The 16633-nt window shown below is 45.3% G+C and overlaps 3 protein-coding genes across 6 annotated transcripts in view; 2 read left to right on the top strand and 1 right to left on the bottom strand.

Moving 5' to 3' along the window:
- NPHP3 (nephrocystin 3) overlaps nt 1–16633 on the bottom strand; it is a 227965-nt gene that overhangs the window by 58692 nt on the left and 152640 nt on the right. The window lies entirely within an intron of this gene.
- LOC309353591 (zona pellucida sperm-binding protein 3-like) lies at nt 1835–9627 on the top strand. Its single transcript, XM_081882994.1, has 11 exons — nt 1835–2302; nt 3536–3654; nt 3735–3838; nt 3939–4119; nt 4645–4765; nt 5048–5139; nt 5215–5357; nt 6356–6478; nt 7869–7985; nt 9109–9225; nt 9329–9627. Exons 1-11 carry the CDS (start codon nt 1913–1915, stop codon nt 9418–9420), a joined length of 1599 nt encoding a protein of 532 aa, XP_081739120.1. The 5' UTR covers nt 1835–1912; the 3' UTR covers nt 9421–9627.
- Nucleotides 16369–16633, top strand: part of DNAJC13 (DnaJ heat shock protein family (Hsp40) member C13) — a 61466-nt gene continuing 61201 nt past the window's right edge. For 2 of the 3 annotated variants that reach the window (XM_081882900.1, XM_081882899.1), the window contains exon 1: nt 16370–16608. The gene's annotated coding sequence lies outside the window, so the exon portion shown is untranslated. Of the gene's footprint in view, nt 16609–16633 lie in introns of all 3 variants that reach the window. The other variant, XR_014161935.1, reaches the window with a different exon arrangement.

The following is a 16633-nucleotide window of genomic DNA, read 5'->3' as shown; positions in this document are numbered from 1 at the left end:
GAAGTTTTTAATGTGTGACATTTTGATGTATTTTTAATATTTGTTGGAAGCCGCCCAGAGTGGCAGGGGAAACCCAGCCAGATGGGTGGGGTACATATAATAAATTAACACCACATAACTGAAATAGGTGTCCCTGCCATATCGGCACCCCAGGCAGTTTCCTTGCTTGCTTTTATGGTTGGGTCAGCCCTGAGTACAGCCAGCCTGGTTTACTCAAGTCCAGCTGGAGATGCCTTTATGCAAGTCTTCTGATCCCCAATACAGACATTTGCCTCCTGCAGCGGCTGCTGCTACTCCAGACAGGTTCCTGCTTAATTGTTCTAGAGGCTATCTGGAAAGCCACCCTCTATACCTAAATAGCACCTCTTGAACAATCAGGAGGGGGAAATGCCAGAGAGTTAACTGGCCACAACTGCAGTAAGGTTTCGGTGGTGTGGTGGTACTTAGGCATGTTCTCTTCAAAACAAGTCCCAAAGCGTTAAAAGAGTCTGAGCAACAACTTCCACAGGAGTCGCCTGTTGCCTCACTCTGAGTGAGATTCAGTTGAATACCAGGATAACATAGCTGTCAACTTACAGATTTGAAAATAAGGGACCAGCAGCCTCGAAAATAAGGGATCAGCAGCCAAAATAAGGGATCAACAATTACTTTGATAAAATACATATTTTGTTGCGTGCAAATGGCTTTAGATACCTATTAGGTCCATAAATTAGCATATAGCATATATTCAACACAAAAAAACAGCAACAATTTGTTGTTGACAAAGGACAGCTGGACATAGAAAGGGCCCCATTACCTTCAGTAACTTATTTAAGGGACATTATCAATAAGGGACAGCAGCGGGACATGGCGCTGGGATAAGGGACTGTCCGGCCAAATAAGGGACGCTTGACAGCTATGCACATAATCTTGTTGCACTTAAAGACTTGCAAATTTATTGTGGCATAAGGGGCCATTCAACAGATGCATCTAGAGTTACCCTGAGTTGTATGTGTGTGAGTATCTATCTATCTATCTATCTATCTATCTATCTATCTATCTATCTCTATCTATCTATCTATCTATCTATCTATCTATCTATCTATCTATCTATCTATCTATCTATCTCTATCATCTATCTATCTATCTATCTATCTATCTATCTATCTATCTATCTATCTATCTATCATCTATCTATCTATCTACCTACCTACCTATACACACACATGGCTTTGGGGGAGAACTACTGCTGGATTTATGTATAAGTTAAACAAGATATATCTTAGGGGCCCCCCTCTTGGGGGCCCCCAAAAAAATGAAAGTGGAAAAACCTGGATGTACATTTCCAAAATATAAGATAAAAAAAACAAATAAAATAAAACCTACATATAGCAACAGTGGTTTGTGTTGTGTAGGCTCCTATGGTGTAAGTAATGGGCCCCGCCTGCTCCCTAAAACATCACTGGTTTGCTCATTTCTATATATAGGGTGCCTACATTCTGCATGGAATGATTGCATGGCAACATGTGCAAATGGCTTTAGATACCTATTAGGTCCACAAATTACCATATAGCATATATTCAACACAAAAAACAGCAACAACTTCTTGTTGACAAAGGCCAGCTGGACATATAAAGGGCCCCATTACCTTCAGTAGCTTAGGGCCTCATCAAACCTAAAACCAGCCAAGGGGACAGCCTAAGTGCACAAAGGACTAGATCCTTACTTATTCAGATATTGTGGCCCAGGTGCAGCTGATTTCCTTGGAGTTCCCCCGTTAAAAATGTCTTAACAGCAGGGGGTGGCGAAAAGTGATGTTCTATAAAGGAGGCTCATTACTTGCAATAGATAGCAAATGGGGAGAAGGTATAAAACGACTGCTGCTGGGTAGTTTTCTCTAGGGTGGTGGAATTTCAGAAATAACGTAAGCAGGATGTGGTACTCCAAAGGGTTTGGGTGCTTATTGTTGTGTTGCGTGATTGAGAGAGTGGCTTGTGCTACTATTGGGGAGTCTTCGAGGCACAAGCCAGTGACTGGGCAGCTGCAACATGGCACTAGCGAAGAATTTTCAAGGCAAGCTGATGTACCTTCTCCTACGCAGCCTTTGGCTTTGTTACCCACCAGCTCTCCGCGGCCTGTTGCGGTGCAATGCCACAAAGACGAAATGGTGATAGCCGTTCACAGAGATCTGTTTGGGACCGGGCAGCTGATCCAAGCTGTTGATCTCCACTTAGGCCTGCAAGGCTGCCAATATACTTCTGCTGGTGCTTCTGACTTGGTTGTTTTTGAGGTGGGGCTTCAGGAGTGTGGCATCAATCTACAGGTAATGTGAGACTTGTGTACAAATAAGATCCTCCTTATGTTTATATGTATGTATGTATGTATGCATGTATGTATGTATGTGTATATGTGTGTGTGTGTGTATATATATATATATATGTATATATATGTGTGTGTGTGTGTGTGTATATATGTGTGTGTGTGTGTGTGTGTGTATGTATATATATATATATATATATATATATATATATATATATATATATTCCTATATGCACTTGCCTTGGAGTAAGTCCTGTTGTACTCAGTGGGGCTTCCTGCTTTACAGAGTTATTCCTGTGGGAGTTTCTGCCTCAGGTGCCGAAATATCTCCCTCTTCCCAGCAGAATAAAGCGTAGCAATAATAAGTTACATAATAATTTGCTGCCCTTTTTATGATGCCCCAAAGCTGAAGCAGCTGCCTTATTCTGCCTTATGAATAGGCTGTCCTGTCCTGTAAACAGCACTTTGGGGAGCAATTTGCAACTGAAAACTTGTGTGGGCCCTGCAGGTACATCTTCTCTGAAAATTAAAAGTGATCACATGAAATGTGCTTGTTTGAATCCATTATTAGGGATGGGGAAATATATCAACTTGAGTTTTTTCAGTTTGTTTTTTCCAGTCATAAGTTCACATAAATTTGTGGGGTGTTGTTTTTTTAAGCTCTCACATCTTAGTGTGAATTTTGCTTTGCATTTATGCAGCAGTTTCCCCATAATGCAGTTTGATGTCATTTTCACAAATGTATGAATTTATGTGCATACTTCACGCTAGTGTTTGCATTCTTATACACATTACTTGACTTTGGATTTGCATTGCGAAATTTGGAGAAGTGAAAGTTCCAAAGGACAACTCCATTTCAGTTCACATATTGCTTGACAAGCATGAAATGGTTAGTTTCATCTTGAAACACCAGCTGATTCTAATTTCTCCTCCATCCCTGGCCAGGAATGCAGTTCCTCGAAAATGCAGCTCACCAAAGTTATGCAAAAATTAAAAACCGGCCCTTAATCATCTCTTGTGAAAATAGCCTGACCTTAGTTACGCTCACTCCACAACCACTTTGTATTAATAGGTAATGGGCAATAACTCTGAACGCTAAAAATACAGAATACTGAAACCTGCTGTGAAGCCGCCCAGAGTGGCTGGGGAAACCCAGCCAGATGGGCGGGGTACAAATAAATTATTATTATTATTATTATTATTATTATTATTATTATTATTATTATTATTATTCCAGACAACAGCAGACTCCCTGTTCTACCGCACAAGACTCTACTATAACCCAAGCTCTGCAAGCAGCCCAGGAATTGTAAGAAACAGCTCAGTAGAGATCCCTATTGAATGCCACTACCCGAGGTGAGCATCTTAGGCCACAGTTCAATAACCCACTTGCATGTCAACATCCACTGAGTTGTATTTTTTCCTTTTCTTTTTAGGGAAGACAAGGTGAGCAGCAATGGCACCAAGCCCACCGGGGTTCCTTTTACTTCGACCAAGTCTACGGAAAGAGGGTTCCGCTTTTCCTTGCGTCTGATGACCGGTAAGGGAGATTCCAAACCCTGAAGAGGACAGTTTGTCAGATACTATTTTAAGTCTCCCTCCTCCTCTTCCTTTCCTTTGTTCATTGTGGATGACTATAGATGACTGGAGTGCTGAGAGGGAGTCTACTCGATATTGGCTGGGAGACTATCTCCATATCCAAGCAGACGTCGAGAGGGAAGACGACCATTTACCTCTCAGGCTGTTGGTCGATAGCTGTGTGGCCAAACAGACACCAGAGGAAGATGCCAGCTTACAATATGCAATTCTTGACTTCCATGGGTAAGAAGGGGGAGGAGGGGAATTGAGAGAGAGACTGACTAGCTTTAGTGGAACCCCTGGAAAGGGATTGTTACATGTCACTGCAATTTCTGAGCAGTGTGAGACTCCAGGAGTTAGTGATGGCTCCCTCTGGTGAAAAACAGCATAGGGATTTGGGGGGTCAATTCCTGTTAGTGACCCAATCCTCACAGGAAGCAGAGGATCTCCGTCTGCTTGCCCAGAGATTCACACAGAATCACTCCTGCCTATACCGACCTAGAATCAATTAAGGCCACAATCCTAATGCAACTTACCTGGGAGTAAGTCCCTTTCAATGCAGGAGGACATGCCTTTGAGTGGTCATGGTGAGGATTGTGCTGTAAGGCTGCAGTTCTACACACACCTTCTTGGAAGTAAACACCCTGGGCTTGCTTCTGCATAAACATACATAAGTTCAGGTTGCATGTTTACATTCCCAAATAATTGCCACACTGGATTAATGCTCAATCGTGTGTTTTTTCCTGACTGTACCATCTTTGGATCCAGATGCCTGGTCGACGGGAGAATTCATGATGTGAAATCCGCCTTCAAAATCCCAAGACCGCGCCTGGAAACACTCCAGTTCACCATAGAAGCGTTCAGATTTTCTGGGGACGTAAGCAACTTGGTGAGAGGACTCCTTCGTCTCACTAGGTTCCAGGCCCAGCCCTACCACTGGGCAGAATAAAAGTGATGGCGAGGGTGTTGATGGGCAAGGCTGGGTGATCCACCCTGCACCTCCTTAAGAGTGCCTGCTGTCCTTAGTAAGATTCAGCTGGCCGTGCAGTCCACTTATTTCCATGCAGGCCATATTTTGCCTTGCCCCTGGACAGCTGGCCCTGCTTACTTTTTTCATTTACAGTGAGATGGTGGCATTCCCCACTCTGACCCTGTTTAATTTCCCTTCAAGATCTACATTGCTTGCCATCTGAGAGTCGTTGCGACTGACAAAGGACCAGATCCTCTAAATAAAGCTTGTTCATTCAACAGCCAAAGAAGCCTGTAAGTATCGTAGCTTGCATTATGGGAAAGACAGGACTTTGAGGAGCACTAACATGACCTTTTTGTATGTCTCAGTTGGCTACCAGTAGAAGGCTCCGAGGACATCTGCAACTGCTGTGAAACTGGGAACTGTGTATCATCTAAAGGATGGCCCAGCACAAACAACCCCAGCAATCGCCGTACATCAGAACAGAGGGAACAAGTGACTTCGGGGTCAGGTATGCTCTAAACCTGGGCGGTGGGGAAACCTGTGATCCACCAGGTGGTGTTAGATTCTACCTGCCACCAGCTCCTTCCAGTATAGCCAGGTATAATGGGGGGTTGGGTCACATCCTACACCATGTTTATAAAGCACATGGCTTCCCCCAAAGCATCCCAAGAACTATAGTTTGCTAATGGGGCAGGGGGTAAACTCCAGTTCCCAGGATTCTATGGGGGAAGCCTTGGGCTTAACACCAGTCCTGAAAGACATACATTGGCTGCCAGTACGTTTAAAAGTGTTGGTGCTGACCTTTAAAGCCCTAAACGGCCTCAGTCCAGTATACCTGAAGGAGCGTCTCCACCCCCATCGTTCTGCCCAGACACTGAGGTCCAGCTCCGAGGGCCTTCTGGTGGTTCCCTCACTGCAAGGTTACAGGGAACCAGGCAGAGGGCCTTCTCGGTAGTGGCACCATCTCTGTGGAACACCCTTCCATCAGAAGACACGTGAAGGCAACACTGTATAGGGAAGTTTTTAATGTTTGATGTTTTATCGTGTTTTTAATATTCTGTTGGGAGCCGCCCAGAGTGGCTAAGGAAACCCAGCCAGGTGGGTGGGGTATAAAGAATAAATTATTATAAGTGCATAGTATGGATGTAACTTTGTACCCAAGCAATAACTGGCCTGCCAATTATCCCGACCCCTGCTCTCAACTTACTCTATGGCAGTAGCTCGGCTACTGAGAACTGCAAACTACACACTAGCTGGATATTCTGGAACCTTCTGCATCTCTAAACTGAGTGGGAATGCTTGAATGTTGTCATAAGTGATGCTAAGAGCAATGCTATACATTTTCCATATTCCAAAGGTAAAAGCCGTGCGCATGGAGTTTCAAAAAATGTACAGAATTGTTTTCCACATTGCACAGAAAGCTTGTGGGACCAGCTCTTGCCTTTAACACTGGGGATAAGCTTGTTTTAAGGCTATAAAACAACTCGTTCTGTTGTTCGCTTCTAGCTATCATTGACATCTCGGAAGGGGAAGCTGAAGCAGACCTTCTGGTGGGACCTCTCTTAATCCTTGATGCTCCTTGGGACCTCCAGAGAGGGGAAGTGGAAACAACAGACATGGGGGCCCAAGGTAAGAAAGGAAATGGCTAAATCAAAGGCTTGTGCTATGATAAAGTAGGGGTGGGGATCTGTGGCCCTCCACCTAACTTTCTGCAAGTGGGGAAATCCTGGAAGGGGACAAGGGAAAAATTGCAGGGGAGGTGGTCAAAACAGATGAAGACATGACTCCTTCTGCAACTATTCAGTTCAGACTTCTGGCGAGAATGATCAGTTCCTTCCCAGGCAACCTCCTGAGGTGGACTGAATGGAGAAGTGGAGGTGCAGAGAGAAATTGGGGGGGGCTGGCCCCCCACACAACAGGTGTGCAGCCCCCCCCCCCAACAAAGAAGAGGAGGCTCTGCTTGACACCTGAGGTGTAGGTTTTCAGGACCCACCCTATTCTTGTGACTGTAACTTGTTTTAACTTTTTTAAATACTGAATTTTGAATTCTTGCCACACACACCCCCGGGCCTTGCTGGTGAAAGCCAGGTAACAAATTTCATCACCCTCCTCGTCTTCATGTCTATGTGGCATTCCTAGAGAGCTTAAAGCCATTTACCAATGGAAGCCTCTCATATAAGCCTCGCAATGGGAAGAAATTATCAGTTTTCTTCAAGTTTTGTGAAACGTATTTACTTTGGAATTGGTGGAATATTTCTTGAAGGAAGAGCTATTGATGACACATGGCCTGGAGACTTGCTATTTGCATGAAATGTACTTGTCTACAGGCTACAACATATAAAACCCTTGCTAGTTCTATGTTCTGGAGGATGGATGGCGGCTAACAGATTGAGGTTGAATCCTGACAAGACAGAAGTACTGTTTTGGGGGGACAGGAAGCGGGCAGGTGTGGAGTCCCTGGTCCTGAATGGGGTAACTGTGCCCCTGAAGGACCAGGTGCGCAGCCTGGAAGTCATTCTAGACTCACAGCTGTCCATGGAGGTGCAGGTTAATTCTGTGTCCAGGGCAGCTGTTTATCAGCTCCACCTGGTACACAGGCTGAGACCCTACCTACCCGCAGACTGTCTCGCCATAGTGGTGCATGCTTTAGTTATCTCTCGCTTGGACTACTGCAGTGCGCTCTATGTGGGGCTAACTTTGAAGGTGACCCGGAAACTACAACTAATCCAGAATGCGGCAGCTAGACTGGTGACTGGGAGCGGCCACCGAGACCATATAACACTGGCTCCCAGGACGTTTCCAAGCACAATTCAAAGTGTTGGTGCTGACCTTTAAAGCCCTAAACGGCCTCGGTCCAGTATACCTGAAGGAGCATCTCCACCTCCATTGTTCTGCCCGGCCACTGAGGTCCAGTGCCGAGGGCCTTCTGGCGGTTCATGAGTACATAGGAAACTTATTAAATACTTAATTATACTGCTAGGCCAGAAAGTTCAGTCTTGTTGTGATTCCTTTCTTAAAGGTGAATCTCATGTGATAGAAGCCGAGGCTGACTCTACAGTAGGACGTCAGTTTATCCTCAAAGCAGACGAAGGACTCGGATGGCTCCTGGATTCCGATAAGGCTGTGACAACAACTGGTAAGGTCCTTTTAGAGAGCCAGTGTAGCATAATGGTTAGAGAGATGGACTAAGACCTGGGAGAGCAGGGTTCGAATCCCCACTCAGCCTTTAAGCTCACTGGGTGACCTTGGGCCACAGTCACTCACCATCTCTTAGTCTAGTTGTGAGGATGAAATGGGAAGGAGAACCATGTACACTACCCTGAGATCCTTGGAAGATAAAAGTAGCATATAAATGTAGTAAAATAAATAGATGGCTCAATATAAGAGAATCCATAGATTTCCCCAAAGGCTCTTGCCTCTCAGTAACTGTAGTCATGGCTTCTGTTCCACCTTTTGCAATTTTGCTCTAAGAAATCTGCTCCAATAATTACTTCAGCTATGGTGATTTTCTTTCCTAAACCAATATACTGGGATCTTGAGAAGTGTTAGAGAGGGTGTCTACCCAAATAAGTCCTGAGGCCAGAATGGGATAGACAAATGGGACCTGAAACAAAATGTTGGAGTGTGCAATGCTGCTATTTAGGATTCAAAAACCACCAGTCGGTCAACTCCAGAGCAAAAACAATCCTCATCTGACTGTTTTTTTGAGGGAATCCCTCTAAAGTTTGTGGGTGGGTGGTGCTGTTTAGGCTGCATAAGGTCTGGCACTCACGGATTGGAAAGATAGTCGTACCGTGGATCCCAAATGCCTCAAGAGTCAAATGGTTTGGCTCCCAAACGCCGCAAACCTTGGAAGTGGGCGTTCCGGTTTATGAACGTTCTTTGGAACCCAAATGTCCGATGTGGCTTCCGACTGGCTGCAGGAGCTTCCTGCAGCCAATCGGAAGCCGTGCCTTGGCTTCCAAACATTTTGGAATTCAAACTGACTTCCGGAACGGATTCCATTTGAGTTCCAAGATACCACGGTAGAGAGGGAAGATCAGAAGTGTAATGAATGGCTAATTTTAGCTAACACAGAACAAATCAAGATGCAGTTAAAAGCAACAGCAATTGTAACTTCCTTCCTCCCTCCTCTTTTTAAAGCCCTGTAAGACATTTTAAAAGCAAAATGGTGGCTTTGCCTCTGAGCCTCCAAAGTTGCCGTTCCTGACAAACTTTGACAAGCCAATGCCTTAACGCTCCTATTCCCTTGACTGTAGATGATGCACCACACACCAACTCTGAAAATGTTGTTGCGGCCAAGCTAACCTCTGCTACAGATGAAAGCTTGCGTGAACTGGCACCCCCTGTGGAGATAACAAAGTTGTCCCTGCAAGGTAATGGACATAATGAATGCATAGCACCGTTTACTAAAGGGGTTGGGTAGAGAATCATGGGAGATGGAGCTCTTGGTTTTAATACTTCTTAAACTCCTTTTAGGCACTGCATCACAGAAGGGGACTGTCCTGGAACGAATCCAAACCACAGCAGCTGCAGTCATGGTGCTTATCCTCTTGAGCTGCATCTTCTAGATACGTGGATAAATCCATTTGCTTGTATATTGAAAACGGAGGTTTTTTTCTTGCAGCCTGAAACTGTAGAGCAGGCAACAATTGTTTATGTAATGTCTGCTGAACAAGCAAAGTTTGTGGCCAGGTGGATCATCCTCTGCAAGAGCTTAAGCAAAATGGAAAACTGAAATGAAAAATAAAATGCATGTGGTATTCACTGTTGTTTTCAATCGGCAAGTGATGCATAACAATATGGAATCGATGTTGTTTCCCCCCGCCCCATTTACATTGAGGTCTCCTTTGAATTGGATAGTGCAGAATAATAATTATCTACATTAGTTGCTTTACTCACAAAAGCGAAATAGATTTTATGTAAAATCTCATCACAGCGAGACTAATAACACAGCTTTTGCTGGAAGCCGAACTGCAGAACAGTAGCTGCGCAGCATGCAACTAATACAGGGAGAAATGGAAATCAACGCCTTCAGTTGTAACACTCCATTGGCAGAGAAATTCTGCCTTCCAGTACAAAACTGCCCTCTCAAATCTTCTTGCAGCAGTTGAAAAGTCCTGTTGTAGAAGAACCTCAAATTATTGAGGTTCTTTTAAAAAATGGCTCAGTGGTGCTAACAGCTGAAATGCATAGCCTCAAGCCTATATAGTAAAACAAAACAGACAATCTGAGAAGGTAAAGTATAATTTTCTGCTGTAACTTGCAATTAAAACTGGTATTACTCGGGTTTGAGTTACCTTAAGGGCTTGGTTGGCGATACAGATTCAACAAATGAAGATGTTTAAAGGCATATTTTCTCACATTTTCACCAGGGAGGGTGGCTAGCAAGTGGCCACGTGTTCCCCTTTGCAGAGAACAGTTCTTGGTTTCCAACGTCTGCAGAGGGCAGTCCTCTATTTGAAATACTGGACACTGTGCTTGATATGCTAAATACATTGTGCATTGGCCAAATGTGTGACATGCAGTGATAGCAGGAACAACTGAACTAGATTGGGACATCTACTGTATCATCTGATCCCCTCGAGAGTTCGGGTGTAGGTCTGCTTCTAATCTCTATCTTGCTCCTAATTAGCAGGGATTCTTTACAGTACTCATGTTTTTAAGTGGAAATATTGTGTTTAATGCCTCAAGACTAGGAGTACTACCCTACCTTTTGCGAAAAAGCATGCCAGATTTTCAATTATGAGGGGAAGTCATGTGCTTGGCACAACCTTGTTTAACAGCTATTTAACAGGCCGCTTGTGTGTCAAAGGAAGCAGAGCTAAAATCATTTCATTTGAACTTAGACCTTTGGCAAGCTCTCTTTAGTTTGTTTAGTGTCTAACCAGAAGAGCCGGTATTTTGCCATTTGTATGCCGCCAGCTGAAGTGGGGAGAGCTTTTGGTCTTTGTCTGCTGAGTCATCATTCGGAGTCCCTGTAACATCTTGCTTTCATAGCTTTAAACCAACAGCAGCAAACTGCTAAAAATGATTGCATAAGGGGGTGGGGGGGAGAAAACCTACAGTGACAGCTCAGAGCTTGACTTTAAAACCTCCCACTTCAGCCTGACCAGAAAAAAGAGAAATATTTAAAAAGACCCTGTTTATTATTCAAAAGAAAGCTCCTGCTGAAATAGTATAGCTGTAGAATACAAATAAAGTTCCATTCAGTTTTCTTATCTCTTTTGTAGAGGTAAGATGTTAATGGCCTGTTTTAAAATTTCAGTTATTTGACCAAGCCCTTGTAGGCCTTTAACCATTTATGCTAGGTGAATACAGTGGTACCTCGGGTTACATACACTTAAGGTTACATACGCTTCAGGTTACAGACTCCGCTAACCCAGAAATAGTACCTTGGGTTAAGAACTTTGCTTCAGGATGAGAACAGAAATCGCGTGGCGGCAGCGGGAGGCCCCCATTAGCTAAAGTGGTACCTCAGGATAAGAACAGTTTCATGTTAAGAACAGACCTCCTGAACGAATTAAGTACTTAACCCGAGGTACCACTGTAATTCCCCCTCCCCCCCCCCAAAAAAAAACTACACACACAACTACTCTTGGTCTACTTCTAAAAATCTATTTAATATTTGAGAAGATTGATAGGCACTGTCTGTCGTCTTCCTGTTATCCTGAAAGCTTCAAGCAGCTGAGGCCTATCCACTCCATATAAATCTACTGATTACTGGCTAATACAGTGACAAATCTTATTGTTGCTTGAAGAAACAGTATACTGCTGCCAGCATTTTATCCCTGCTTCCTTCCTGTTTCTTGCTGTACCCGATACTACTTCTACATTTATGCTTCATTTGGGGGCAAGGCTATGTTTACAGCAACCGTGCTGAACTCGGGCACCGTAAACAATCATTTTGCAGTATCTAAGTCCATGTAGATCAGCAATGTTTGCTTTCTTCATCCTTGAGACGTACACACACCCTCACTCTGAACAGGCACCCAGTTGCCCTCCCTCTCACCTTCCCAGCGGCTAGTCTTATCTCCTGCTTCCCTTCCACTGCATGCTTCCTTTTCTATCCCTTTGATCACTGCTTTTATCATACAATTAAAAAACAGTCTGAAATATACTCGGAGTCGAGTGTGGATTTCATGCTCTTTCTTCAGCTCAGAGTAGTGAGGAATGGAAGTTCCCCCGAAATGTCTGCTTTAAATACATTATTTACACAATGGGCCCTACGTGATTGGCTAATTCTGGGATTCTCCTGTAGGCCAATCAGGTTGCGGATTCACTTCCAACTAGGGTTGGATTGGGTGGCTCCTGCGGACCAATCAGACTGCTGCATTCTGAATCCTATTGTTCTAGGACCAATCAGACTGCTGCATTTTGGATCCTATTCAACTCAGTCCATAACACAGTCCTTTCTGTAGATGGCAGAAGGACAAAGGCCATCCTGTGGAAATTTTATCCATATACTGGCAATGGCGTATCAACCCCACCCAAAGGTTTACATTGGTTTTGTAGGACTTATTCTGAAGGGCAGAAATGGGGAGCCAGTGGTGTTAGACTCCAACTGCTATCATCCCTGGCCACTGGCAATGCTGGGGATGATGGGAATTGGAGCTCAATAACATCTGGAGTGTCATGGATTTCCCATTCTACCCTAGGGTGTCAGAGGATGTCTGACATTCACAAGAGCTTTCCCAGACAGCAACCTTTTTTCCAACAATGGCATGGAGGATAGCTCAGTCGGTAAAGCATGAGACTCTCAATCTCAGAGCTGTGAGTTTGAGCCCCTCATCGGGCAAGAGGAATCCTGCATTGCAAAGGGTTGACCCTTGAGGTCCCTTGCAATTCTGTGATTCTAAGTAAGGTGAGGGGCAAGTATGCAAACAGTAACTATGGTGCCAGAAGAAGAGCAGTCCTAAACACCTGATCCTAGTGGACAATTCTTACTTTTTTTAAATAGTGAATGAATTGTCTACAGCATGATTCAAAGATGTGGGTAATTCTATTTTTCCTTGTTCAAAATTGCAATAGCGGTTCTGGAAACTATAAATGACTCTACTCCCTTTTCATCACAACAAATCCAGTAAAAAAAAAAGCCAAACATGATTCAAATGACTATCGGAAGAAAATAAAACAGAGCTTTCATGTTGGTGACACGCTTTTTAGACATGCATCATTTCATGACACAGTAATTCAGTTTTACTAGCAAACCGCAGGTTAAACCCAACCCCTTTCCAGCCCTGGGAGAAGCACAGGGAGTGTTTGTATGACACACCTACACACTGCAGCCGACACACTAAAGTGTTTGGAAAGCTCTGAAATAAAAGGAAAAAATGGTTAAGCTGGTCGTTGCATTCTGCATTTCTGCTACCAACCAAGAGATCAGGTGTGAAATGTCATAACAATACACAAAGGTCAGCTATTAATCCCATATCAAGGCTAGAGAGTGTGTAGTTGGTTGTTTTCAGTTTTTTCCTGCTTGCATCCAGAAAAGTAACATGCGTGTCCAGGGTGTTTGGATGTTACTGTGAGAGAGTTTGAACGTGCAACACACCACCTGTTTTCAAGGCCAGTGGAGTTCATGCGGAAACTTGTGTTTGCATAGCAGTAAAAGTAATTGATATAGGATGCTGAATTGATCCTCAAGTTGGGGTGATAAATGCAAGCTTCTTCTGACAGCACCAACGCTACCCTTCCTTCCTTCCCACCAGCATCAAAGGTAAATGGAACATTCTCTGGGTTCGAATTACAAGAGCTAAGAGATGAGACCGGGACGGAATTGGCCATTCAGTTTTTTAGATGATGAAATGGGAAAGGCAGAAATGCAGGCAGGACTCTTCAACTGACACCGCTGGCATGGATGGCTAAAGCATAAAATGCTCAAGAATTTCCCCGTTGGGGACAGCCTTCCGCAGATGAGGAGAGCATCACAGCGCATGGTTAAAACTAGATGTACCGTATTTTTCGCTCCAGAAGACGCACTTTTTCCCTCCTAAAAAGTAAGGGGAAATGAGTGTGCGTCTTATGGAGTGAATGCGGGGGGAGGCAGGCGGGAAAAGCCCCCAAGAGCCGCACACAAGCTCCGTGCGGCTCTTGCGGGCTTTTCCCCAGAAGGGAGAAGGGACTGACGCGACCAGTCAGTCCCTTCTCCCTCCTCGTAGAAAAGCCCGCAGGAGCCGCGTGCTCCTTAAAGGGTGCACGGCTCCTGTGGGCTTTTGCGGGAGGTGGGGGAATTACCATAGCCGCGTGCAGTTTCTACCCGGCCGGAGAGGCTGTGCATGGCTAAAGAAGCCAAGACAGCCAGAGGGATGGATCCTGCTCGCTGTCTTGGCTTCTGCCATAGACAGCTAATTAAGCCAAGACAGCGAGCGGGATGGATCGCACTCGCTGTCTTGGCTTCTTTAGCCGCGCGCAGCCTCTCCTGGCCGGAGAGGTTGTGCACGGCTAAGGAGGAAGCCAAGACAGAAAGCAGGATGGATCTTGCTCACTGTCTTGGCTTCTTTGCTCGTTGGGGCTGGGGGGAGAAGCCCGGGCTTCCCCTGGCAGCCCAGAGAAGCTCTGGGAGAATATTTTTTTTCTTGATTTCCTCCTCTAAAAACTAGGTGCACCTTATGATCCGGTGCGGCTTATTGAGTGAAAAATAAGGATTTAAAATGGGATTAGACAAATTCATGGAGGAAAATACTCCTAGTAGTTTCTAATGATGAGTGCTATTTTTCTAGAAAAAAAGGTGCCGGGACTCACCATGAATGCTTCTCTTGTTCTCTTATGACGACAATGGCACCCACCTGAGAGGTGCTGGAACTCAGTTCCGGTGAGTTCCAGCTGAAAAAAAAAGACCTAGGTAGCTAAATGCTACCTCCAGGAGCAGAAACAGCATTGCCCCTGCAATTCACATTTACAGGTCAGTTTATTACATATCATATCTTCCTAGAATGAGAGCTAATGAGTGCCTATGAGTAACAATTTTAAAGGAAGGAGCTATGTGACAGTGAAGCATTACGTACTACCCTTTACGTTTTTAGGAAGAACTCTCAAAAACAGGCAGTAAAAAAAGAGAAGCAAAGCTGTTCAGTTGTAGGTTTGGGACTGTGCTGGCCTCCCTATCCTTTCCTACCCTTTGGAGTGGTAGGGATGTCCTACTGGCCAAACTACTTGATTCCCGATCACCTGAGCCAACATGGTGTAGTCATTAAGAGTGCTGGACCTGGGTGACCAGGGTTCAAATCCCACCACCCCCACTTCAGCCATGAAGCTCACTGGGTGACCCTGGGCCAACCTACCTCACAGGGTTGTTGTGAGAAGAAAATGGGGAGACAACACTAATTAATGGGTAGATCGGGGTCAGCAACCTTTTTCAGCAGGGGGCCAGTCCACTGTCCCTCAGACCTTGTGGGGGGCCGACTATATTTTTTTTGGGGGGGACTGAATGAATTCCTACGCCACAAATAACCCAGAGATGAGTTTTACATAAAAGCACACATTCTACTCATGTAAAAACATGCTGATTCCCAGACAGTCTGTGGGCCAGATTAAGAAGGCGATTGGGCCGGATCCGGCCCCCGGGCCTTAGTTTGCCTACCCATGTGGTAGATGAACACTACCTTGAGCTCCTGGGGAGAAAGGCAGGATATAAATGTAAATAAATAAATACATGAATGAGCTCAGCCAACAGTGATAATATTTGGAGCAGGGGGGCATCATTTACAAAACTGAGGCCATGAATATTGGCACAGAGTTTAAAGCACAATCCAACAAAGATAAATAAATTCTTCCCCACCCCATGGGGCATAATTCCCCCCCTTTTTTAAAAAAAGCACTTGGCAAAAAACAACAGCTAGCGCTGTAACTGCAATGGCTTGACGTCCCACCCTGAAATGTGCGCTCTCCAATCGTCTCCTGAGACAGGCAGATGCCGACAAATACATTTTGTGCTCTCACTTTGTATTTTCAATGTTGTGAACAGATCTTCGGCTGTATACATCCCCTCCCCCCCGCCAGGGCCCGTGCCTTCTTCCCCAAAAAGTGACCAGAAATGAAGCCTATAGCCCTGAGAGAGACCTGCAGTTTTATAAGAGTTTATATTTAAAGTAGATAATTAAATTAGCAAATTAAATGAATTTAGATATGCAGCAGATTTTTAAAAAATAATTTAAGGAGCAGCAGAAAGAGGAGGAAGTCAAACTTTGAAATGTCAAAATGATTGCAAAATTAATGAAAAATATAAATTTGAAAAGTATAAATAAAAACCTTTATAAATACTGTCCTGGGAATGGAGAAAGAGAACCTCCATTCCCAGGAGAACTCTACCTCACCTCATCCTCCCCGGCCAGAGAGTGGGGCGTTCCCTCCCTTCGCTCCGCCCCTCTCTCCCTCCCTCCCTCCCTCCAGCTGCGCGCTCTGCGCATGCCCACTTCCCTCCGGCAATGGGAAGCGAGGTGAGGCGAAGGCGGCCGATTAACTGAGCGGGTCAGCTGAGCTCGTCGCGTGACCAGGCCGGGCAGGCGGCGGCGGCGGCCTGGGCCTGGACTGCGCGTGCGCGCGGAGGGTGGCTCCCCTGCCCGAGCGAAGATGGCGGCCTCCAGAGCCAGGCTCTGAGGGGAGGCGGCAGCGCTTCGGAGGGGTAGCGCCTGCAGCCCAGGAGGAGGAGGAAGAGGAGAAGCCCTCTCGGCGGCAACTGGGGGCTGCTGGCTCGCGGCGTCCCTTGTCAGTGCGAGGCTTCGGGGGCGCGGGACTGGACGGCGCCGCTCCCCGGCCAGGTAAATAAATGGGTGCCCCCCCCTT

This window comes from Podarcis melisellensis (genome assembly GCF_964234715.1).
Source record: "Podarcis melisellensis genome assembly, chromosome: 12".
Lineage (NCBI taxonomy): Eukaryota > Metazoa > Chordata > Lepidosauria > Squamata > Lacertidae > Podarcis > Podarcis melisellensis.
This window is presented reverse-complemented; position numbering and strand designations above follow the sequence as displayed.